General features: G+C 34.3%; 1 protein-coding gene across 1 annotated transcript; it reads left to right on the top strand.

Moving 5' to 3' along the window:
• Positions 1 to 14631: 14631 nt before the first annotated feature.
• On the top strand, positions 14632 to 15295 carry LOC110100692. Its single transcript, XM_020828308.2, has one exon. It carries the CDS (start codon positions 14744 to 14746, stop codon positions 15110 to 15112), a length of 369 nt encoding a protein of 122 aa, XP_020683967.1. The 5' UTR covers positions 14632 to 14743; the 3' UTR covers positions 15113 to 15295.
• Positions 15296 to 16831: the final 1536 nt, after the last annotated feature.

Genomic DNA, 16831 nt, shown 5'->3' with positions numbered 1-16831 from the left:
TCCACCTAGATCACTAGAATTGGAGTTACTCACCTCAACCAGATGAGACTGCAACCCTTTAACCTTAGGAGAGTCACTTACTAGCACATCAACATTAGTAACTTCTGTAACCTGAGCCTCCCTTGAGCTAGTTCCTCCTTGAACAATACAATTGGAAGCCATTCCTTCAAAAACCAAACAATATGATGTTTATTTACCATCATTAATCATATCCCTCAGTGGCCTTGAAGAAGGAGAGGCCACCGACTCTCCCCTTGATATTGGAGCCAAACCATATTTGAAATTAATTGTACATTGTCTTCAAACATAACCTTCTTCCCTTTACCAATAAATTCCACTTCCTTCTCACTCATCAATAGACTTCCTTCAATAATAGTAAGTGGCATACCTGATTTCACCTTAGATTTAACACCTTGAGTGAAGCAGGTTTTATAGTCTCCAAAATCTAGAGGAGATGAAGAAAATGAACTAACAGGAGCATTCAACCCTCATGAAGAGGAACTACGATCATTAAACGGACCACTGGTCAAAGGTGGTCGGCAACCTTCCACCGCCATAAGGAAACTGAAAACCCGTGATTACAAAATTTGAAATCCCACGATAAAAAAAGTATCTACCGAATATTGTGTGTTAGTGCATTTTATTCAATTTACATTATGCATTTGATGCAATTAAAGAATGTAGGTGTTTATGGACAATTAAGAGGCTATCAATTTTTTTTTTACCTTGCTACAAGTTTTTGGTGACCTACCGACGGCCTAACCACCATAAATGAATGAGAAGCTGCTAGAATAATAAATAAATTGTCAGAGATTTTTGTCAATTTTTTGGTGGCCCAACCGCCTAAAATAAGGTGGTCAAACCACCAAAAATACATTCAATCAAACCACCGGTAATGCCACTAGAAATCTCTGGTGACTATTCTGTAGAGATTGCAACTCCGAATGTTGCCACAACCAAAATGGAAAACCATCAAAAAGCCACCAATAATAATTTTTAGCAAAAAAAGTGCTTATGCATTGCATTTCCTAATACCGGAAGGAAATAATCGACAAGAAAATCACTAGGACACTTAAATTTTTTTGAAATCACCCATCTTCACCAAAAAAATCTACCTATAATGGATGGTTTTCCTGTAGTGGTTTACATGTCATTTTAAGGCATCACCTATAATTTTTCATTAGATTCATTTTTCTTGCCCATAAATAGTTTATGTTATAGCATTTTGATATTGTATTTTTTATTATTCAAAGTATTTAGTTTTTTTACTTTTGGTGAAGTTTTATTGTGAATTTATTTTGTGCATTTCACTCTAATGATTGATTTTAAAATAATTATGTATTATTTTGAAAAATATTAATATAAATATATTTGTAATATAAAAAAATTAATTATGTTAAATTTGTAAGTGTAATATTGAGTGATGTTTGAGATTATGTAGGTTTACTATATGATTTGATCACTAAGATGTAGTAGCATAATTATGTCTATAAGAGGAGCATTGTTTGTTCTTATGTATGGTAGGGAATTATCTTTAGATGATACGTCTGCACCAATATATTTTTGGGGCATTTATCATCCATTGCAAGTGATAGCTAACACGAACTTGGAGAAGTTGAAGTTTAGGGTACTATGAGCACCAAAGTATAAGACATCGATGTTAGTTTGTCATTTTACGTTAGGAAATGGGTTTATAGCTTCACCTGTGGAGGATGATGAGGTATGTGAAATGGTTTTATCGCATGTTACTAGACAAATACTTATATTATATGTGGAGGTTGACAAAATAAATGAGCCTACTAATAATGCTGAGAATATAACACCCCAAGTGCATGAATCATTCAGCTTAGAGGAAAGGGCCAAAATTCCTTCAATGATTCCACCGATCAAACTACAATATATTAAGTATGTTCTTCATGTTAAACTACATTGTTTCAAGTATAAATTTATAGATGTGTTGCTTCAATTAGCATACATTTTTTATATGGAGTGGGAGATAATCCAGTCATTCGCAAGATATATCGGGACCGTTCGTGGGACCATCGCTCATTATTGATAATGGTTATGAAACAATGAGTAGCGGATCCAGGGAGCTAGTAGATGATGATGATGCTAACATACTATATGGTGCAGATAAAGGGATTGTTGAGATGAATAATAAGCTAAATAGCATCATACAATGATATTGCTATGTTAAAAATGACTTTGTTAAGACATGTATGAGCACCCGTGAATGGGATGAGGATGTAATAGATGACATTGAAAATATTGGGTTACAAGCTTAAGAAAAGTTCTCAATTCCAACAAAGTTGATAAAGGGAATGTGTTCCACAAAGAAGGAAGAGCTACAATTTGCAGTACTTGGATGGTCGATCAGAAACAATGTTGAATATATTGTGGTTTCTTTGAACAGGAAGAAAATGACATCAGTTAGGTCTCAAATTGGCCGGTTGGGGAGTTCATGCTTATGGTGCCTACATGCAGTTATGAGAAAATGTCTTAGTAGGATATTGAAAATATCTTCTATGAAGCATCAGCACACTTGCAATACTCCTGTTCTGGCAATAGCACACCCTCATTGTAATTCTCAAATTATAAGTTACTTCATATTACTAAGTTTCATAATGTAGATGGACTTAAAGCCAAGGGATATTACGGGATATAATATTTGGAGACTCATAGATTCAAAAGGTTATTTTGGTCATTTCGTCCTTCTATAAGTGGGTGGAGGTTTTTTCATCTAGTGCTTAGCCTTAACGAGGCATTCCTATTAGGTAAATATAGAAGCACTTCACTTTTTTATTTGGGCATTAATAAGAATAATGGACTCTACCCCCTATCCTTTTCAATAGTGGATTCATAGTGTATTGATTCGTGGATGTGGTTTTTGAGGCAAATGCATGAAGCTCTACAAGTTGTAAGGATAAGGACCAATTTATGCATTAAATCAGACATGAATGTTGGTTTAGTTCATGGTTGTTATGAAATATTTCCACATGGTGCACATTGCCACTGCTTACATCACTTACGCGAGAATTTTAAGAATGTTGTGGGACAGATGGGTATTCTCGATGCTGAAGTTTTTTGTTAGAAGATGTATATGGAAAAAAGTACAGATGACCTAAAAGTGTTCGTTAGGTGTATGGTCGATATGATAAAGGTAAATGCTAATATTCACTACTGGTTGGTAGAATGTGATCTGAGATATTGGGCTCTAACCCATGATGGTTTCATTCGTTATGGAGAATGACAACTAATGCATCAGAGTTTTTTAATGGAGTTCTTAAAAAAGCCAGGGGTTTTCCAGTCAGGTTTTAGTTACTGCCATTTACTACAACGTTAGTGGCTATGAACATGAGGACATAAATGCTTAATGGAATCTTTTTGAAACCATCAATCCTTTCTCACAAAGGGTTCAAGCATTACTTAGAAAGATAGAGCAAGAAGCACGTGGTTTACAACAACCGATCATAATCAACATGTGTGAATTCCAAGTAGTTGATAAGTCTTGATGTTCTTTCAGGGTTGATCTTATATCATACCCCTTCTTCTCAAGTAGTGAGCTACATTTCTATGCTCAGGCAAAATCAAAATGATTTTGTCTCATACTAATCCACCTTAAACAACTATAGATTGACATATGCTGGCAAATTTCATTGCATCCCTGATCAGATGACCTAGCCATCTCATGACCCATCACGTGGTCTTCGTCCTCTCCTCCCCAAAATTTTAGAAGGCGTTTCGGTATACCACGAATAAATCGATTCAGGAACACCAAGGATGAATTGAGAGTTAGGAGGAACAGATAATGTAGTGCATGTCACTTTGTAGGACACAACGGGAGCACTAGTCCTACTAGGCATGTTAATTGTTCTACACAAATATGCTATTTTTAAAAAAGAATTATTTTCAATGAAGTTTTGAATTTTTTAAATGAACTGCATTATTTTTAATCAATTTCAATTATGATGTTTTTATGTTAGTTGAGTCATGTTAATATTCTGTTCAATGACATTAGTTCTTGTTTTGTTAAATGAATTTTTTTATTCTTTAAATGGATTTTGTTATTATTTCTTAAATATTTTGTTATTAATTTTTTATGAATGTATTAATTTATTTGGCTTATTTAATTGATGTTGCATTCATTAAAAAAATAAAAAAATGTCCCCCGTTTGATTGGCAACTTTGGCGGTTTTTTTTTTCCCATTGGTTTAGTTACTAATTAAATTATTAATCAGGTTTAGTTCAAAAAATTATCCCAAATTTAATGAGGCAATTTTAACCGTTATTTAGAATACTATTTTGCAGTGGTTTTAACCACCAAAATAATAAATATTTTTGAATTAGTAGTAGCAGTTTAAACAACCGCTTAAAGAAGCATTTAACAGTTGTTTAAAAACCATTGCTATAACGTGGTACTAGATCTTTTGACGGTAAGACTAATACCTCAAGGATCATTCAACTTCTATTGGGAAGTTTATCTTCCACAGACCATGTATAATATATTATATTAGTACTTTCTTCAATTACAAAAAAAAGATATCGTTAGTAACCAATGATTTATGCTAGTGAAATAATTTTATTTGGTTCAGGCCCATAATTTCACCCTTTTGTGAATTTTCACATTAAAAACTTATATTTTCTCTAAGCAACTCTCAGACTTTCATTATCCGTGTCTATGTAACTATGTTAAAGTTTCTTGTTAATTTAAGACGTAAAACTCTCAATTAAATGCCATGAATGTACCACAATGAATAACTCCCAAGTTGCAGGCAAATTATTGCATCCGGTCACCTGACTTAGAGAATAGGTTCGGACATTCAATAAAAATTTGCCACGTCACCTGTGCTTTTGACTTGCACTTTCGTTGCGCTTTAGTTGCGCTTTTGACTGCGCTTTGACCTGCGCTTGAGCTGCGCTTTTGACACGCTTAATTTAAAATAATATTTTATTAATATCCAGGCCTATCTCCGCATCCGGTGACCGGATGCTATAATTTGCCCAAGTTGCAAGGATTGCCCAAACTTTATTTTAACTCATTTTGGAACTTTTTATTTTTTTCCTTTTTGTTGGACTTTGTCTATAATCTTTAAGAGTGTTCTTTCCCGAGCAACCTAAACCAGCTGCTAAAATTTGACCAGTGCATTTTTAGAAGATGCGGTGAAAGGGAGAAGAAGATAGAAGAGAGAGAATGAACTCCAGCCGCTCCATTTGACTAATGCCTACCGCCTCCACCGAACACAGTGGGGCCGACGCGTGCAGTTGAGGTCAACACCAATGTCAAGCTGGCTCTTTGAGTGGACTTGCGAGGATACTATTAATGGTGGAATAAAAGCCAGCCATATTTGGTGGATTGCTGACTCTTAGCCCATTTTCATAATAATGATGATAGCAATTTGCTTGATAATGGGTTTTAAAAAGTTTTATTTTTTTGTTGATCTAAAGTTGGAAAGCTTTTAATTTATTATATATTATATGCTAAATATTTTATGACGGGTAAAATTTTAATTTTTCGAAAAAAAGATTTTCAATATATATTAAAATTTTGAGTTAGACACAAATAAAATATTTTATAAGAATTATATCATACAAATAAGAAATATATGATGTATAAAGAACTTGAAGAGGGTGTGTTCCCCCTTATATCCCTTAGTCCTTTGGGAGCGGCTAGACACGCTAGTGTTGGCGAGCAACCGGCCAATTGGGCAATTAGGCTTGTTGATACCATGATAGAGTATGTCCATGCATATTACATAGAGAACCCCAAATCCTTGTTATTGTATGGTCACTCTAAGGATGTCATCCCATCCCAGGGACTATCTTTTGTTCTTTATGTTATTTTCATTTCTAATGATATGGTGAGTATTATGTAGGCGGCTAGTGAGAGTGTCTCGCGAGTACTCAAGTTCAATTAATGTAACAAGTAGCAATGTGTGTGCTCTTTGAGCGATATGTAGAATACATAAAATTTTTTAAACTTTTGATGATATTCACATTAAACAAGGAGTTGCAGTTGCATAGCGAGTTAGTTGATACTTGTGAGAATATTTATTTTACTAAGATTGGTGTGAAGATAGAATTCTTACGAGGGATGGGCGAGTGTGTGTGGTATATTTTATTGTTGGCTACTTGTTAAGTGAGTAAGAAAGTGCCTTCAAATCATTTGACAATCATAGAGACAAAATTAAATTTGGTGCAATAAATGCGGATATTGAGTGAATCCATATATGTGCACAATAGAAGGTGTAGGTCCCACATGTAAGAATTTGTTGTAGTCCTTTTTCTTAGTTATTTACTCGCTCTAATGCACTCAACCTTAGATATACACAGAGCCTATAGTGTTGTAATTTCATAAAGAATGTCATGATCCTTAAACACGTGATGGAACTTCTTGATAGGAGGGCCGAGAAGATGAAGGCAACACTCTATGAGGAGCCTACTGAGCCAACTAGGAAAGAGAAGGGGTTACCACCAAAGAAGGTATGAAATGAGAAGGGGGAGGCCACTCATCCCAAGGTGTCAGTTTCAAAGAGAGGGTTGGTGACCAAGGAACAGCGACCACTGCCCATGAATCCAAAGGAGGAAACATCGCAACCTAAGGGCATGGGCATGGTAATTGACAAAGAGGCAACCAAGTGAAGGGTTGAGTTGGAGCCTAACCTTTTTGCACTCACCCTAATGGTGCATACCAAGGAGAATCCTTCAATGGAGGATGTTCTTTAGGATGCGAGCAACAGTGAAGAGGGGTTGAAATTTAATGAGACTAAAAGGACTAATAGGAGGAGGAAGCAAAGCTTCGACATGTCTCATTGCAATACTTTTTTCAGAGCTATGACAACTTCAACTAGGAAATTATGGACCACCTAATGAGCCTCTCAATAAGTTATTTTGAGGTTCTTGAAGATGCATGGTTTGATGTGAGCTTAGCAAGGTACATTCTTCCTAGCCCACCACCATTTTAAAGCCTTGAAAAAGCTTCACTATTTGGAAAAGTCTTAATCGGATGTTTGAAAGTTCTTTTTGGAAGAAAGTTCTAGGAAGAAATTAGAGTTGGATAGGGTGAAGGAGCTGGAGGACTAACTCGCCCAGATAAGTGAGTCTCTTTAAGCTGAACTAGAAAAAGAAAGGGCCCTAAAGAACCTGGTGCTAGCGGCCAAGGAAAAAGCTAATACAAAGGTCACCAAGGCACTTTCTAAGGTCAAAATCATTAAGTACAAATGAATCTTAATGAATAGAGGGCATTATAATGATATCCTTATATAAAGATATATGCTTAAGATCAAGAGCTATGTGATGAAACACAACTCGAAGGGTGCAGTTGCTCCAACGTACCAAAATTCAATCACCTTCTTCAAGGATTTTTCCACATTAGAGGAATGTAATGGTGCAAGTGTGACTAGTGATTAAGTCACACTCACCCATCTTTTTGTTTTTGTTTTTTTTTGTTTTTTTTTTTTTGACTTAAAGGGTAACTGTATTTCTAGCTATTTTTTTAATAAATGAAATGAAATTTTTTCTGACTTGACTTTGCTTACTGAATGTTTTTACTAATATTAAATCTTTTTTAAGTGACGGGCTTACATTCAAATAGTATGTGAATGAACATACCATTATAATTGTGTCATACTAGGGCACTAACCCATATATAATCAAAGAGAAATAGAAAAGTGCAAGGGCACTTGACCATGTAAGAAGATGTAAAATGTTTTGAACTCATTAGCATTTCATTAAGTATGAAAATTGATAAGTAAATGAGAAAATATTATTAAATTCTTAAATTAAATTTGACAGTAATAATAGCTTTCCATACTTAGGCTTTATATTTGAGAGGTTTGGTAATTGAACTCACCATTTCATGCACACAAACAAGGGCTTGATAAGAATTTCCTCATGCTTAGACTTGATATAATAACAAAGAATTCTAAATTAATAACTAGATAATAATTATACTTAGGCACGCCATAGGGTTTGTTATGCTAAAAGTAGTGTGAGTTTAAATAGTACTTAAACTTGGTTAAGTATATAGAGAATACCCTAACGAGTTTTCTCTTAGGAATAACATAAAATAATTTATCTCAGCATAGGGATTAACTAATATTGCTTGATCCTTTATTTGTTAATGAGCGGGTAAGTTGGCTATGACTCTTTACAATAAGATCATTACTAGTATGTTTTATGTAAAGGCGCATTAGGATGGTCACACAGTATGCTAGACATTTTGCGTTTATGGGGGTAACCACCAAGACTCATTAGCTATGTATCCTTATAAGCTACTCATTGCTAATTTTGTAATAAAGGTGTGACTCCACCTATAGATTTATTCACTTATATACTAGCCATTTCCTTTAGTGTGTGATCACTAAGACTTTTCATCTATAGGGTACTCGCATGCTACTCACTGCTAATCTTGTTTCAAAGAGGGACTTGGCCAACATTGGCTTGGTGATTTACTATAGGAACTCTATGATTAATTTTTTTAAGTTCTTGTGTTGCATATTAATGAATTGGCTATTTTTTTAATATTGAGATATTTTGATCATTTTGTCTAAGTGATGGAATTTTTAATGCCTTCTTCCATTTATTTTCCTTTCCCTTTTCTTCTTCTTCTTCTTCTTCTTCTTCTTCTTCTTCTTCTTCTTCTTCTTCTTCTTCTTTACTAAGATACCATGTAACATAAGTTCATAAAAATTTAAACATGACTCACCAAGGTTATTTGAACAAGAAATAGAAAAGAATAAAAGTATAAGTCGGAAGAGTTCCCCTATAGATAGAAGATCAATAAGTCTTTACAGTATATATTTTTGGAACCTCCTTTTTAGAATGAGTTTGCAATTGATATGTATCTAGTCCAACTTATGCATTGATGTTGTATGGTACTTCTCATAAGGTCACCAATTCCCTAGGACAGAATTGTGGGCATCAACATTTGTATTATTCAAGACTATGTCATTAGGCTAAAAAGCTTTTACATAGACATGTAAGCTATAGTACTTTATCATTCTTCCATTGATTCCTTCTTTCTTGAGGCTGTCCAATGCTATGAGTTCTTCAAGGACCCTACTTCAATTCTCAACTATTCCTAATTGGTCTCCTCCCACTCATTGAGTTCATCTTCTTTAAAATTGGCTACAAGGACAACTCACTAGCTATGTATATTAAGTTAACAAAGCATCAGTGCTTTGAATCGCATGGGAGTGCAATAACGGTGTATGTTTGTTATTGATGTAGGAGTCATCCTTAGTGCCTATAAGATTGAAGGAAGTGCCTCCACTCATTTAACTGCAGGTGATGACACTTCTTGTTGTTATGGAGATGATCCTTATGGAAGGAAAAATGCTTGAAAGTGCCCATAGTCATAGTTGTCACCCTCATGGACACTAGGTGCCTGAAAAATTCATGTTTTAAATGACTTTAATAAACTCAGCCATGGATACTTATAGTTTATTTTAGATTGGTTAGGTCAAGAAATAATGCATGAACCTTTCCTAATATTAGGGAGTAGTATGAATTAGCTCTTCCACCCCTTGGAGTTAGTGACCTTATAATCATAAGTGGCTAAGCCTGAAGGGGGTGTCCATTTTGAGAGTGACATTGACCACTAGAGAAAATGGTCTTTTGTCCCTCCAATCTCTATGAGTTGTTTCATTTCCATATCATCATTGGTATTCTCTTTTAGTGGTGAAGCCATAATAGTAACTGGCTAAGGAGGACTTGACCACTATATACTACTCTACAGCATTCACATGGATATTAGCTAGCTTTAATAGTTCTAGAAGTATATTATCTATTGCAAGTTAAGTGCATACCAGAATAGACCCTCTCCTAATCTTTTATTCAATGTGGTATGATTTTTTGCAACTCGGGCTCCAGAGTTTGTTATTTTGATGGTAATAAACATCATTGATAGCCTCTTTATTTCTCATACTATTTGTAGTGCATATTTATTTGTATGTGTGTCAATATTTCAAGTACATTATGCAACATTCAATGAAGATTTAGGACTCAAGATTAGGTAGAATGGAATGCATTGAAAGAGTAAATAATTTTTTATTTCTTTAATTTCTTGAGTTAAGTCCTTTAAGTCCTATAAGGATTTATGCTAGCCTGATAACCTTGCACTTATACACCGGGGGAGAAGAAATAATTAAAAATATTTTAATTTTTAATAAATCATAATGTACAATTTAGATTTTAATATACAATCTATTCCTATATAAATTAATTAAAGTGTATATTTATCTAAGAAAATAATTTTAAAATATAATGAATCGCATAATACAAACACCAAATCATACTAGACGATTTGTTGTAATTAGAAACCTCACCGTTCAATAAATTAGGAAAAAAATTAAATTTTAAATTTTATCCTATTAGTATTATATAAACCTAATCATATTTTATAATATTTAAAATATTACCTAATTTAATCCTATGATTAATCAATAGAATCTGCTTAATTTTATTTTTTAATCATAATGTACGATCGACATATATGATATTTGGTCATCCCAAGATTCATCTTGGATGAACTGCAATTCTGTTAAACTAATCAAATTATACTACTGTTCATTCCAACAGTATAATTTGAACAAATCATATTATACTAACTATAAATTGTATGATACTAACATCAAAATTGAACTGATTGTGTACTAACTATACAATGTACAATATGAATAATGAAATTTGAATAGATTTTACTGTACTAACGGGTGATCATACAGTACTATCAAGTCAAATTTTGGGTATTATATTGTATGACCTGTGATCTTACTGCAAACCATGATGGTTGAATTGAATTTTTAGGATTTTGGAGCCTTTTACTTAATCTTTCTTAATAAATTTTGTAAGTATCTTTTTGGCATTCTTTGAGTTTTTTTTTTATAAAGAAAGCTTAAAGAGAGTGCCTAGATCTTGGGAGAGAAAGGGTGGAGTTTGTGAGAGAAGGAGAAGATCCTTATGAGTTTCAAGTGAGTGAGAGGAAGTCCCACATGGTTGCTCCAGAAAACTTGCACATGTGTTCCTCCATACATCAAGATTTGTCATTAGGGAAGCATTGGTAAGAAGACCTCCTTATTGTTAAAAGACCCGGCTAAATTGCTGCACCAGGGAATGTGAAAGTGATTCGAGGTTCTCTGCCTTTATCAAGAGGGTGAAAAGGGATTCTAAGTTCTCTACCTTCATTAGGAGGTTGAAAAAGATTTTAGATTCTCTACCATCTCCAGAAGGTTGAAAAAGGATTCCATGTTCTCTGCCTCACTAGAAGGGTGAAAGATTATGGTCCTCTACCAAACTAAGTTGGTGGAAGAGATTTTGTAAGTGCTTCTCCACCTAGCTGTAGGGACTAAAGGAGAGTCACTAAAGTTTTAGTGTAATACTTAAAGAGGATGACTATATGGAGTGGACATAGATCATTGTTTGACCAAACCACTGTAAAATTTTGGTATACTCATTCTTATTTCATTTCTATATTTTATTTTCCACACTTTACTTTTCTGTAATTAATTCTCTTAATAAATGAATGTTTAAAATGTTGTTATTGATGTTAGATTGATTTAATCAAGTTATCATTATCATTGTTAATGTTAGTATTTTTATTAGCTTTCTCATCGGGTGATTACATTTTTTAATTCAAGTTATTAAACATTTTAAAAAGTTTATTTTCTGTTTAAAAATTTTTAAATAACCAATTCACCGCTCATACCCCCCACCACCCAATGCCTCTCTTCATGTGCCTAAAGATAGTTCAGTTAGGCTTAACACCCTCTATTGAACTTTCATGGGTGACTACACGCCCTAGATCCTTGATATGCAGCATTTCCCTTTAGATCCTCACTATGAAACTTATAAGTGGCTTCTCTTGTTCTTATTTGACGTTTAACAGAGCTTGCAAGCTCTTTTGAGGCTTCTCTTCTGAATTCACAAAGAAGTGATTGCTCATATAAGCAAATGAATTAACCACCCAACAAAGCTCTTAATTCATAAGTTTTGTGAAGAGAAGATAACACTTTATGGTGTCATCAATGTCCGATCATAAATGTCCAAAAGAGAAGTTGTCATCAACTTAAAGGTAGCTAAATGGTTGGTTATATCAGTCTTATCCTAATAAAATTCTAAGTTTGTTAATTTGAACTTGGGAGATGGCCTAGCCTTATAAATTTCCCTAGAGAAGGCATTGTCAAGTTGAACCTCTTCCCTTGTAACTCACATAGTTGGGGAATTGTACTCATCATCACTCACCAATGTCTGAGTGTAATTCAAAATCAGTGTTGAGGTTAGCTCTATTATCTACCACCTACAGTGAACTGCTGAGTGAATAACCTTCAAGGGTGTTGTCACCTCTTACTTGCCATTGGAAGCTACCTAGGGCATCTTGTGCCATCTTCATAATCCTTTTCTCCATTTAATGCAAGTCTCCATTAATGGTGTAGTCAGCATTCTCCATATTCACGAATGTCTCCTATTTAACTCACTCATTTATTTTGGCTTGTCTTCTTATCAAAGGCATCAATCCAAGCTCACTACACTTGAGAGGATGTTGGATCCAAATTTGTCTATAGACGTCACATGATTTTATTAGCAAGCTGACCTGCTGAGCTAAAACCTATGAGAATAGAGAACGAGAAGAATAGAGAAAACTATTTCAAAATGTTAAAAAAACTATAGGTCTCAAATTACCACAGTATCCACTATCATTCGGAAATATATAAAAACTAACTCCCAAATTGTTCCCCTATATTAATAGCATTATCAGGGCTAAAAGAAAGATGATACATAGAAAAAGTAAACAAATATGATCTTACAAAAATTACCCATATAATGTTACACTTTACCCAAAACACTTTTCCCCTTCTAGTTTTATGAAGGAGAGCTGGGTTTGCAGAGCTTTGATGATTTTTGTTCGAGAGAGCTCAATAATACTAAATGTGTATAGGGTGAGCTCTATGGGTATGTACTATGTATGGGTCAAACCGCAGATGTGCTTGTTGACTTTATTTCTGACTCATATGAGGCATTTCAAGTTTCCCAATGTGAGAGAATTGAGTGAGTTGATGTTGGAGATGAAGAACTGTCTCTGATGGTCATGGTTTGCTATGTCTGAGTTTGGAGAGGATTGTCACTTTGGGAGAGAGTGAGTGTCTGAAGTCCTGCCAAGGAGGGGTCAGTGATTGAAGTGGTGGTTCAAATATGTGATATGTTACTAGCTTATCGAGGAATCTCCAATTTGCCCCATAGAGTGCGAGCTTCTTTGAATGTTGAAGTTAATAGCACCTAATGAACACTCTAGGTGAGTCCTCTTGCAAGTTGCAGACGAGTAGTACCTCTTGTTTGACGATTTCCATTTGTGAGCCTGCCCCCACTGAGTGTGATTTCCTATCTATAACCTTTGAACTTCCTGTTAAATACATGTTTAGATATTTGCAGGTATACAAATTAGATCAAATGTTATACTTTGTCTCAAGGCTCAAAAAATTTGGAAAATTTGTAAAGCTTTTTAAAATGAACGAGTGATGAAACATTGGATCCTAAATTTCTTCTTGAAAATTTAGAATAATTAAAAAATATTTCTCAGTCCTTGAAGTGTGACCAGAAAGTTGTAGGCATAAAAAGACTTGGTTAGAAAATATTAGAAATGATCTATCTTTATTAGATTTAAATGAGAATTTGACTTTTTAAAAGGACACAATGGCTAAAAGGATTTTTGTAGCTGACCCTAGGTAGTGGGACAAAGGCTTGATGTTATTATCGTCGTCGTCTGTATGTCGTCTGTCAATGACAGCTCTCATAAAACATATGTTTACGGTCAACAATTTAGGGAAAGTTCAACTGTTTATCATATATATATTTTTAATATGTTATAGAAAAACGAAATATGCAATAATAAAGGAATCAAAACGTTTCATTGAAATTAAATTAAATAATATATCAGCAAACCTTGAATCAGTAAGCGAATGTAAGCAACGGAGTCGGGACGTACGAGGATTCTAATAAAAGAGGGAGGATAATATCAAAAGAATAGTTGTTTTGACAAAATCTTCCGCTCAGGAGACAAGCTAGCTACCTGGGAGTTTGTAAGAGGTAAATTTGTAATTTTTTGTCGTTATTAAATTACGAGAATAACACAAAGAATTTCTACTGATAATTTAATGTCATTCGCCTGCAATATATTTTTTCAATATATTCTGTCACTGCAATGCATCCGGTTGAGTTAAAAGAAAAAGGGTTCAAAAGCGCACTCAAAGCAGAGAAATTATTAGGTGCAGAATGCGGAGTGCGTCCGGAGGCCAATAATAATGCGCCACGTCACCTCATTGGTGGGTACCCAGCTCGGTACCCGTACTCGGTACAGCTGGGTGCCGTCATTACTTGTGCGGACGGTTCTCCCGTCCGCACACCGCAAACAATCCGCACTCCGCACGTAATAATCTCTAAGCTCGCATCTTTCTATATAAATTTTTGGCTAGATTAGGAGGTCGAGATTAATACTTAATAATAACTATTCCCGGTGGATTAGGTCGATGAATCATAATCACTAGGAAAAATTTCCATATCTTTAATATATATATATATATAATAAAATAAATGGATCCTCAGCCACTCGAGCTCTTTTCGCATCTCTACCGTTCATAGTTGCGCTGAACTTTCCCCCCTTCTCTTCACAATAAAAACGCAACATTCAGCTCTTAAGTCTTCAAAATTCCGAAACCAATCCCATCTTCTGCTTCTTCTCATTTCTTCTGGCATGGCGTTGAAGAGCCTCGTAGGGAAGGTGGTTGAATTGTTCGAAAGAGCAGCAGATAAATTGGGCTGCGACCGGGCCTCCAGAGCCCGACTCCTTGCCTTCGGCGACACAGGAGGCATGCTTTCCTTCCTCCATAACAAGAAAATGATAAGAGAAAAGAAGAAAGAAACTACTGCGAAGAAGATGATGAAGATGCGAGAGGATGAGGAGGAAGAAGTATGGAGGAGAACTATAATGATGGGAGAGAAGTGTCAGCCATTGGAATTCTCTGGAGTTATATATTATGACGCCGACGGCAAGCGGGCGGCCACTGCACCTCGCACTCCACTTCGAGGAAATCTTCAGCAATCTGTACTGCACTGTTACTGATTCCCTGTTTTCTTCACGTCGACAACTTGGAGAAGTGAGGCTTATTAGCTGGAACTTTTTTCTTTTTATTTGTTTTCTTTTTTTGTTTTTTTGGTGTTGTCTGAGCGAGGATTTTGTGTTGTAGCTTGGGTTATCGGATGTATATATAGTTTATATATTAATGGATTAATCGTTTTGATGAAATATATTAATTTCATTGGAAAGAACAGAAAAACAAAAGAAGAATTAATTAATTTTTGACGGGTCAGCGCAAATCTTGCCCATTAATTCATCGAGGTTATGAAGCTTTTGATGAAGCTTTTGAAGATATAGATAGGTGTTTTGAATATTATTGGAAAATAGTACTAACAGCTACACAAAAAAGTCAATTCTTCTTCTAAAGGAATGACATTTTTTGATCCAAAAGTCTAGATTTTGTAAGTGTTCAATATATAATTTTGTATGCCCATAGAGCTTCTGAAATTTATCATGTAATTTTTTCTTGTTTGTAGAAAAATTCTTCTTTATTATATTTAAAAATATATTATCTAAGCCATTAAATATGCCACAATAAATCGTTGAACATCCTTAGTTATACAATACCATTGTTAAAAATGATATGACAAGATACACCAAATAGATAAACATCATGGTCCCTAAAAAACTAGAACATCTTATCTGTTTTGACTTATTTTAATAGGATTAATTCAACATATATATTTTGAAAAAAAATCTATTGCAGATAATATGACCCAATGCCTCTGCAAAGTAAGAGGATCTATTAAAACTACTACATCCATTTCCCGAAATTCAAACTTCCAAGATGTCATTATTATGTGTAGGAAATTTGGATACATATATATGTGGGATAAAACCATGGACTTGGCATTAACGATATTTTTTGCAAAATCCATATAATCCACAAGCATAGAAGATTAGTAATGATCAACCCTCTTAATTTCCAACTTCATCTTGGGCACTGTTTGGAAAGCCTTGCATTAGCTCTCATGAATTTTGCTCATGACCTTATGTGCCTTATTTTTACCTAGACAATGAAGCCATATCTAATTGAATGAGCAGTTGTAGAGAACATCATTGATGAAAGTATAACACAGCCCTTTCATTTGAATTTAGGAATAAGAAAATTGGTCAATTAAAAGTTTTCCTTGACCGAAATATTTAATGATGGCTTATTACTAATCACCATCTTTACTTTGGATCTGACATTAATGATCTTCAGAATTAGATGGTTTAGAAATAACAATATTGTCTAGAGCTAGGATATTTCTATTTTGAATTAAGTAATGGATTAGATTTTCATCCAAATTTAAAAGTACTTTGAATAATTTGGCCACAACATCAACTTTACTATTACAACACAGGTACTCTAATTAAGTAACAATATTAGTGCTCTCAAGTAATAGAATATCTCACTAAGATTAAGATCATAAGTAATATTTTTTAAAAAATTTTACATACTAACCACTTAGTTGAAAATCAATTGAGAATTAGCATAAACTTAAATTCTCTTAATTTCCATATGAACTGCTAATTTAATGTTATCAAATGAAAGTTTCATATTTTGTCTCGTTAACGGTACGAGACCTAATAAAATGAAATCGACTCAAAAAACCAAGTCTATAGTGGGATCTCAAGTGAGTCAAACTGTAGGTTAGTTCCATTTCCAAGATTCATTGGATTTTCATAAGAATGATCGTGATTCCAAGTGATAAAAAATGA

The sequence above is a fragment of the Dendrobium catenatum genome, unplaced genomic scaffold (assembly GCF_001605985.2).
Source record: "Dendrobium catenatum unplaced genomic scaffold, ASM160598v2 fragScaff_scaffold_1055, whole genome shotgun sequence".
Lineage (NCBI taxonomy): Eukaryota > Viridiplantae > Streptophyta > Magnoliopsida > Asparagales > Orchidaceae > Dendrobium > Dendrobium catenatum.
Note: the sequence above shows the minus strand (reverse complement) of the source record. Positions and strands in the feature narration are given on the sequence as shown.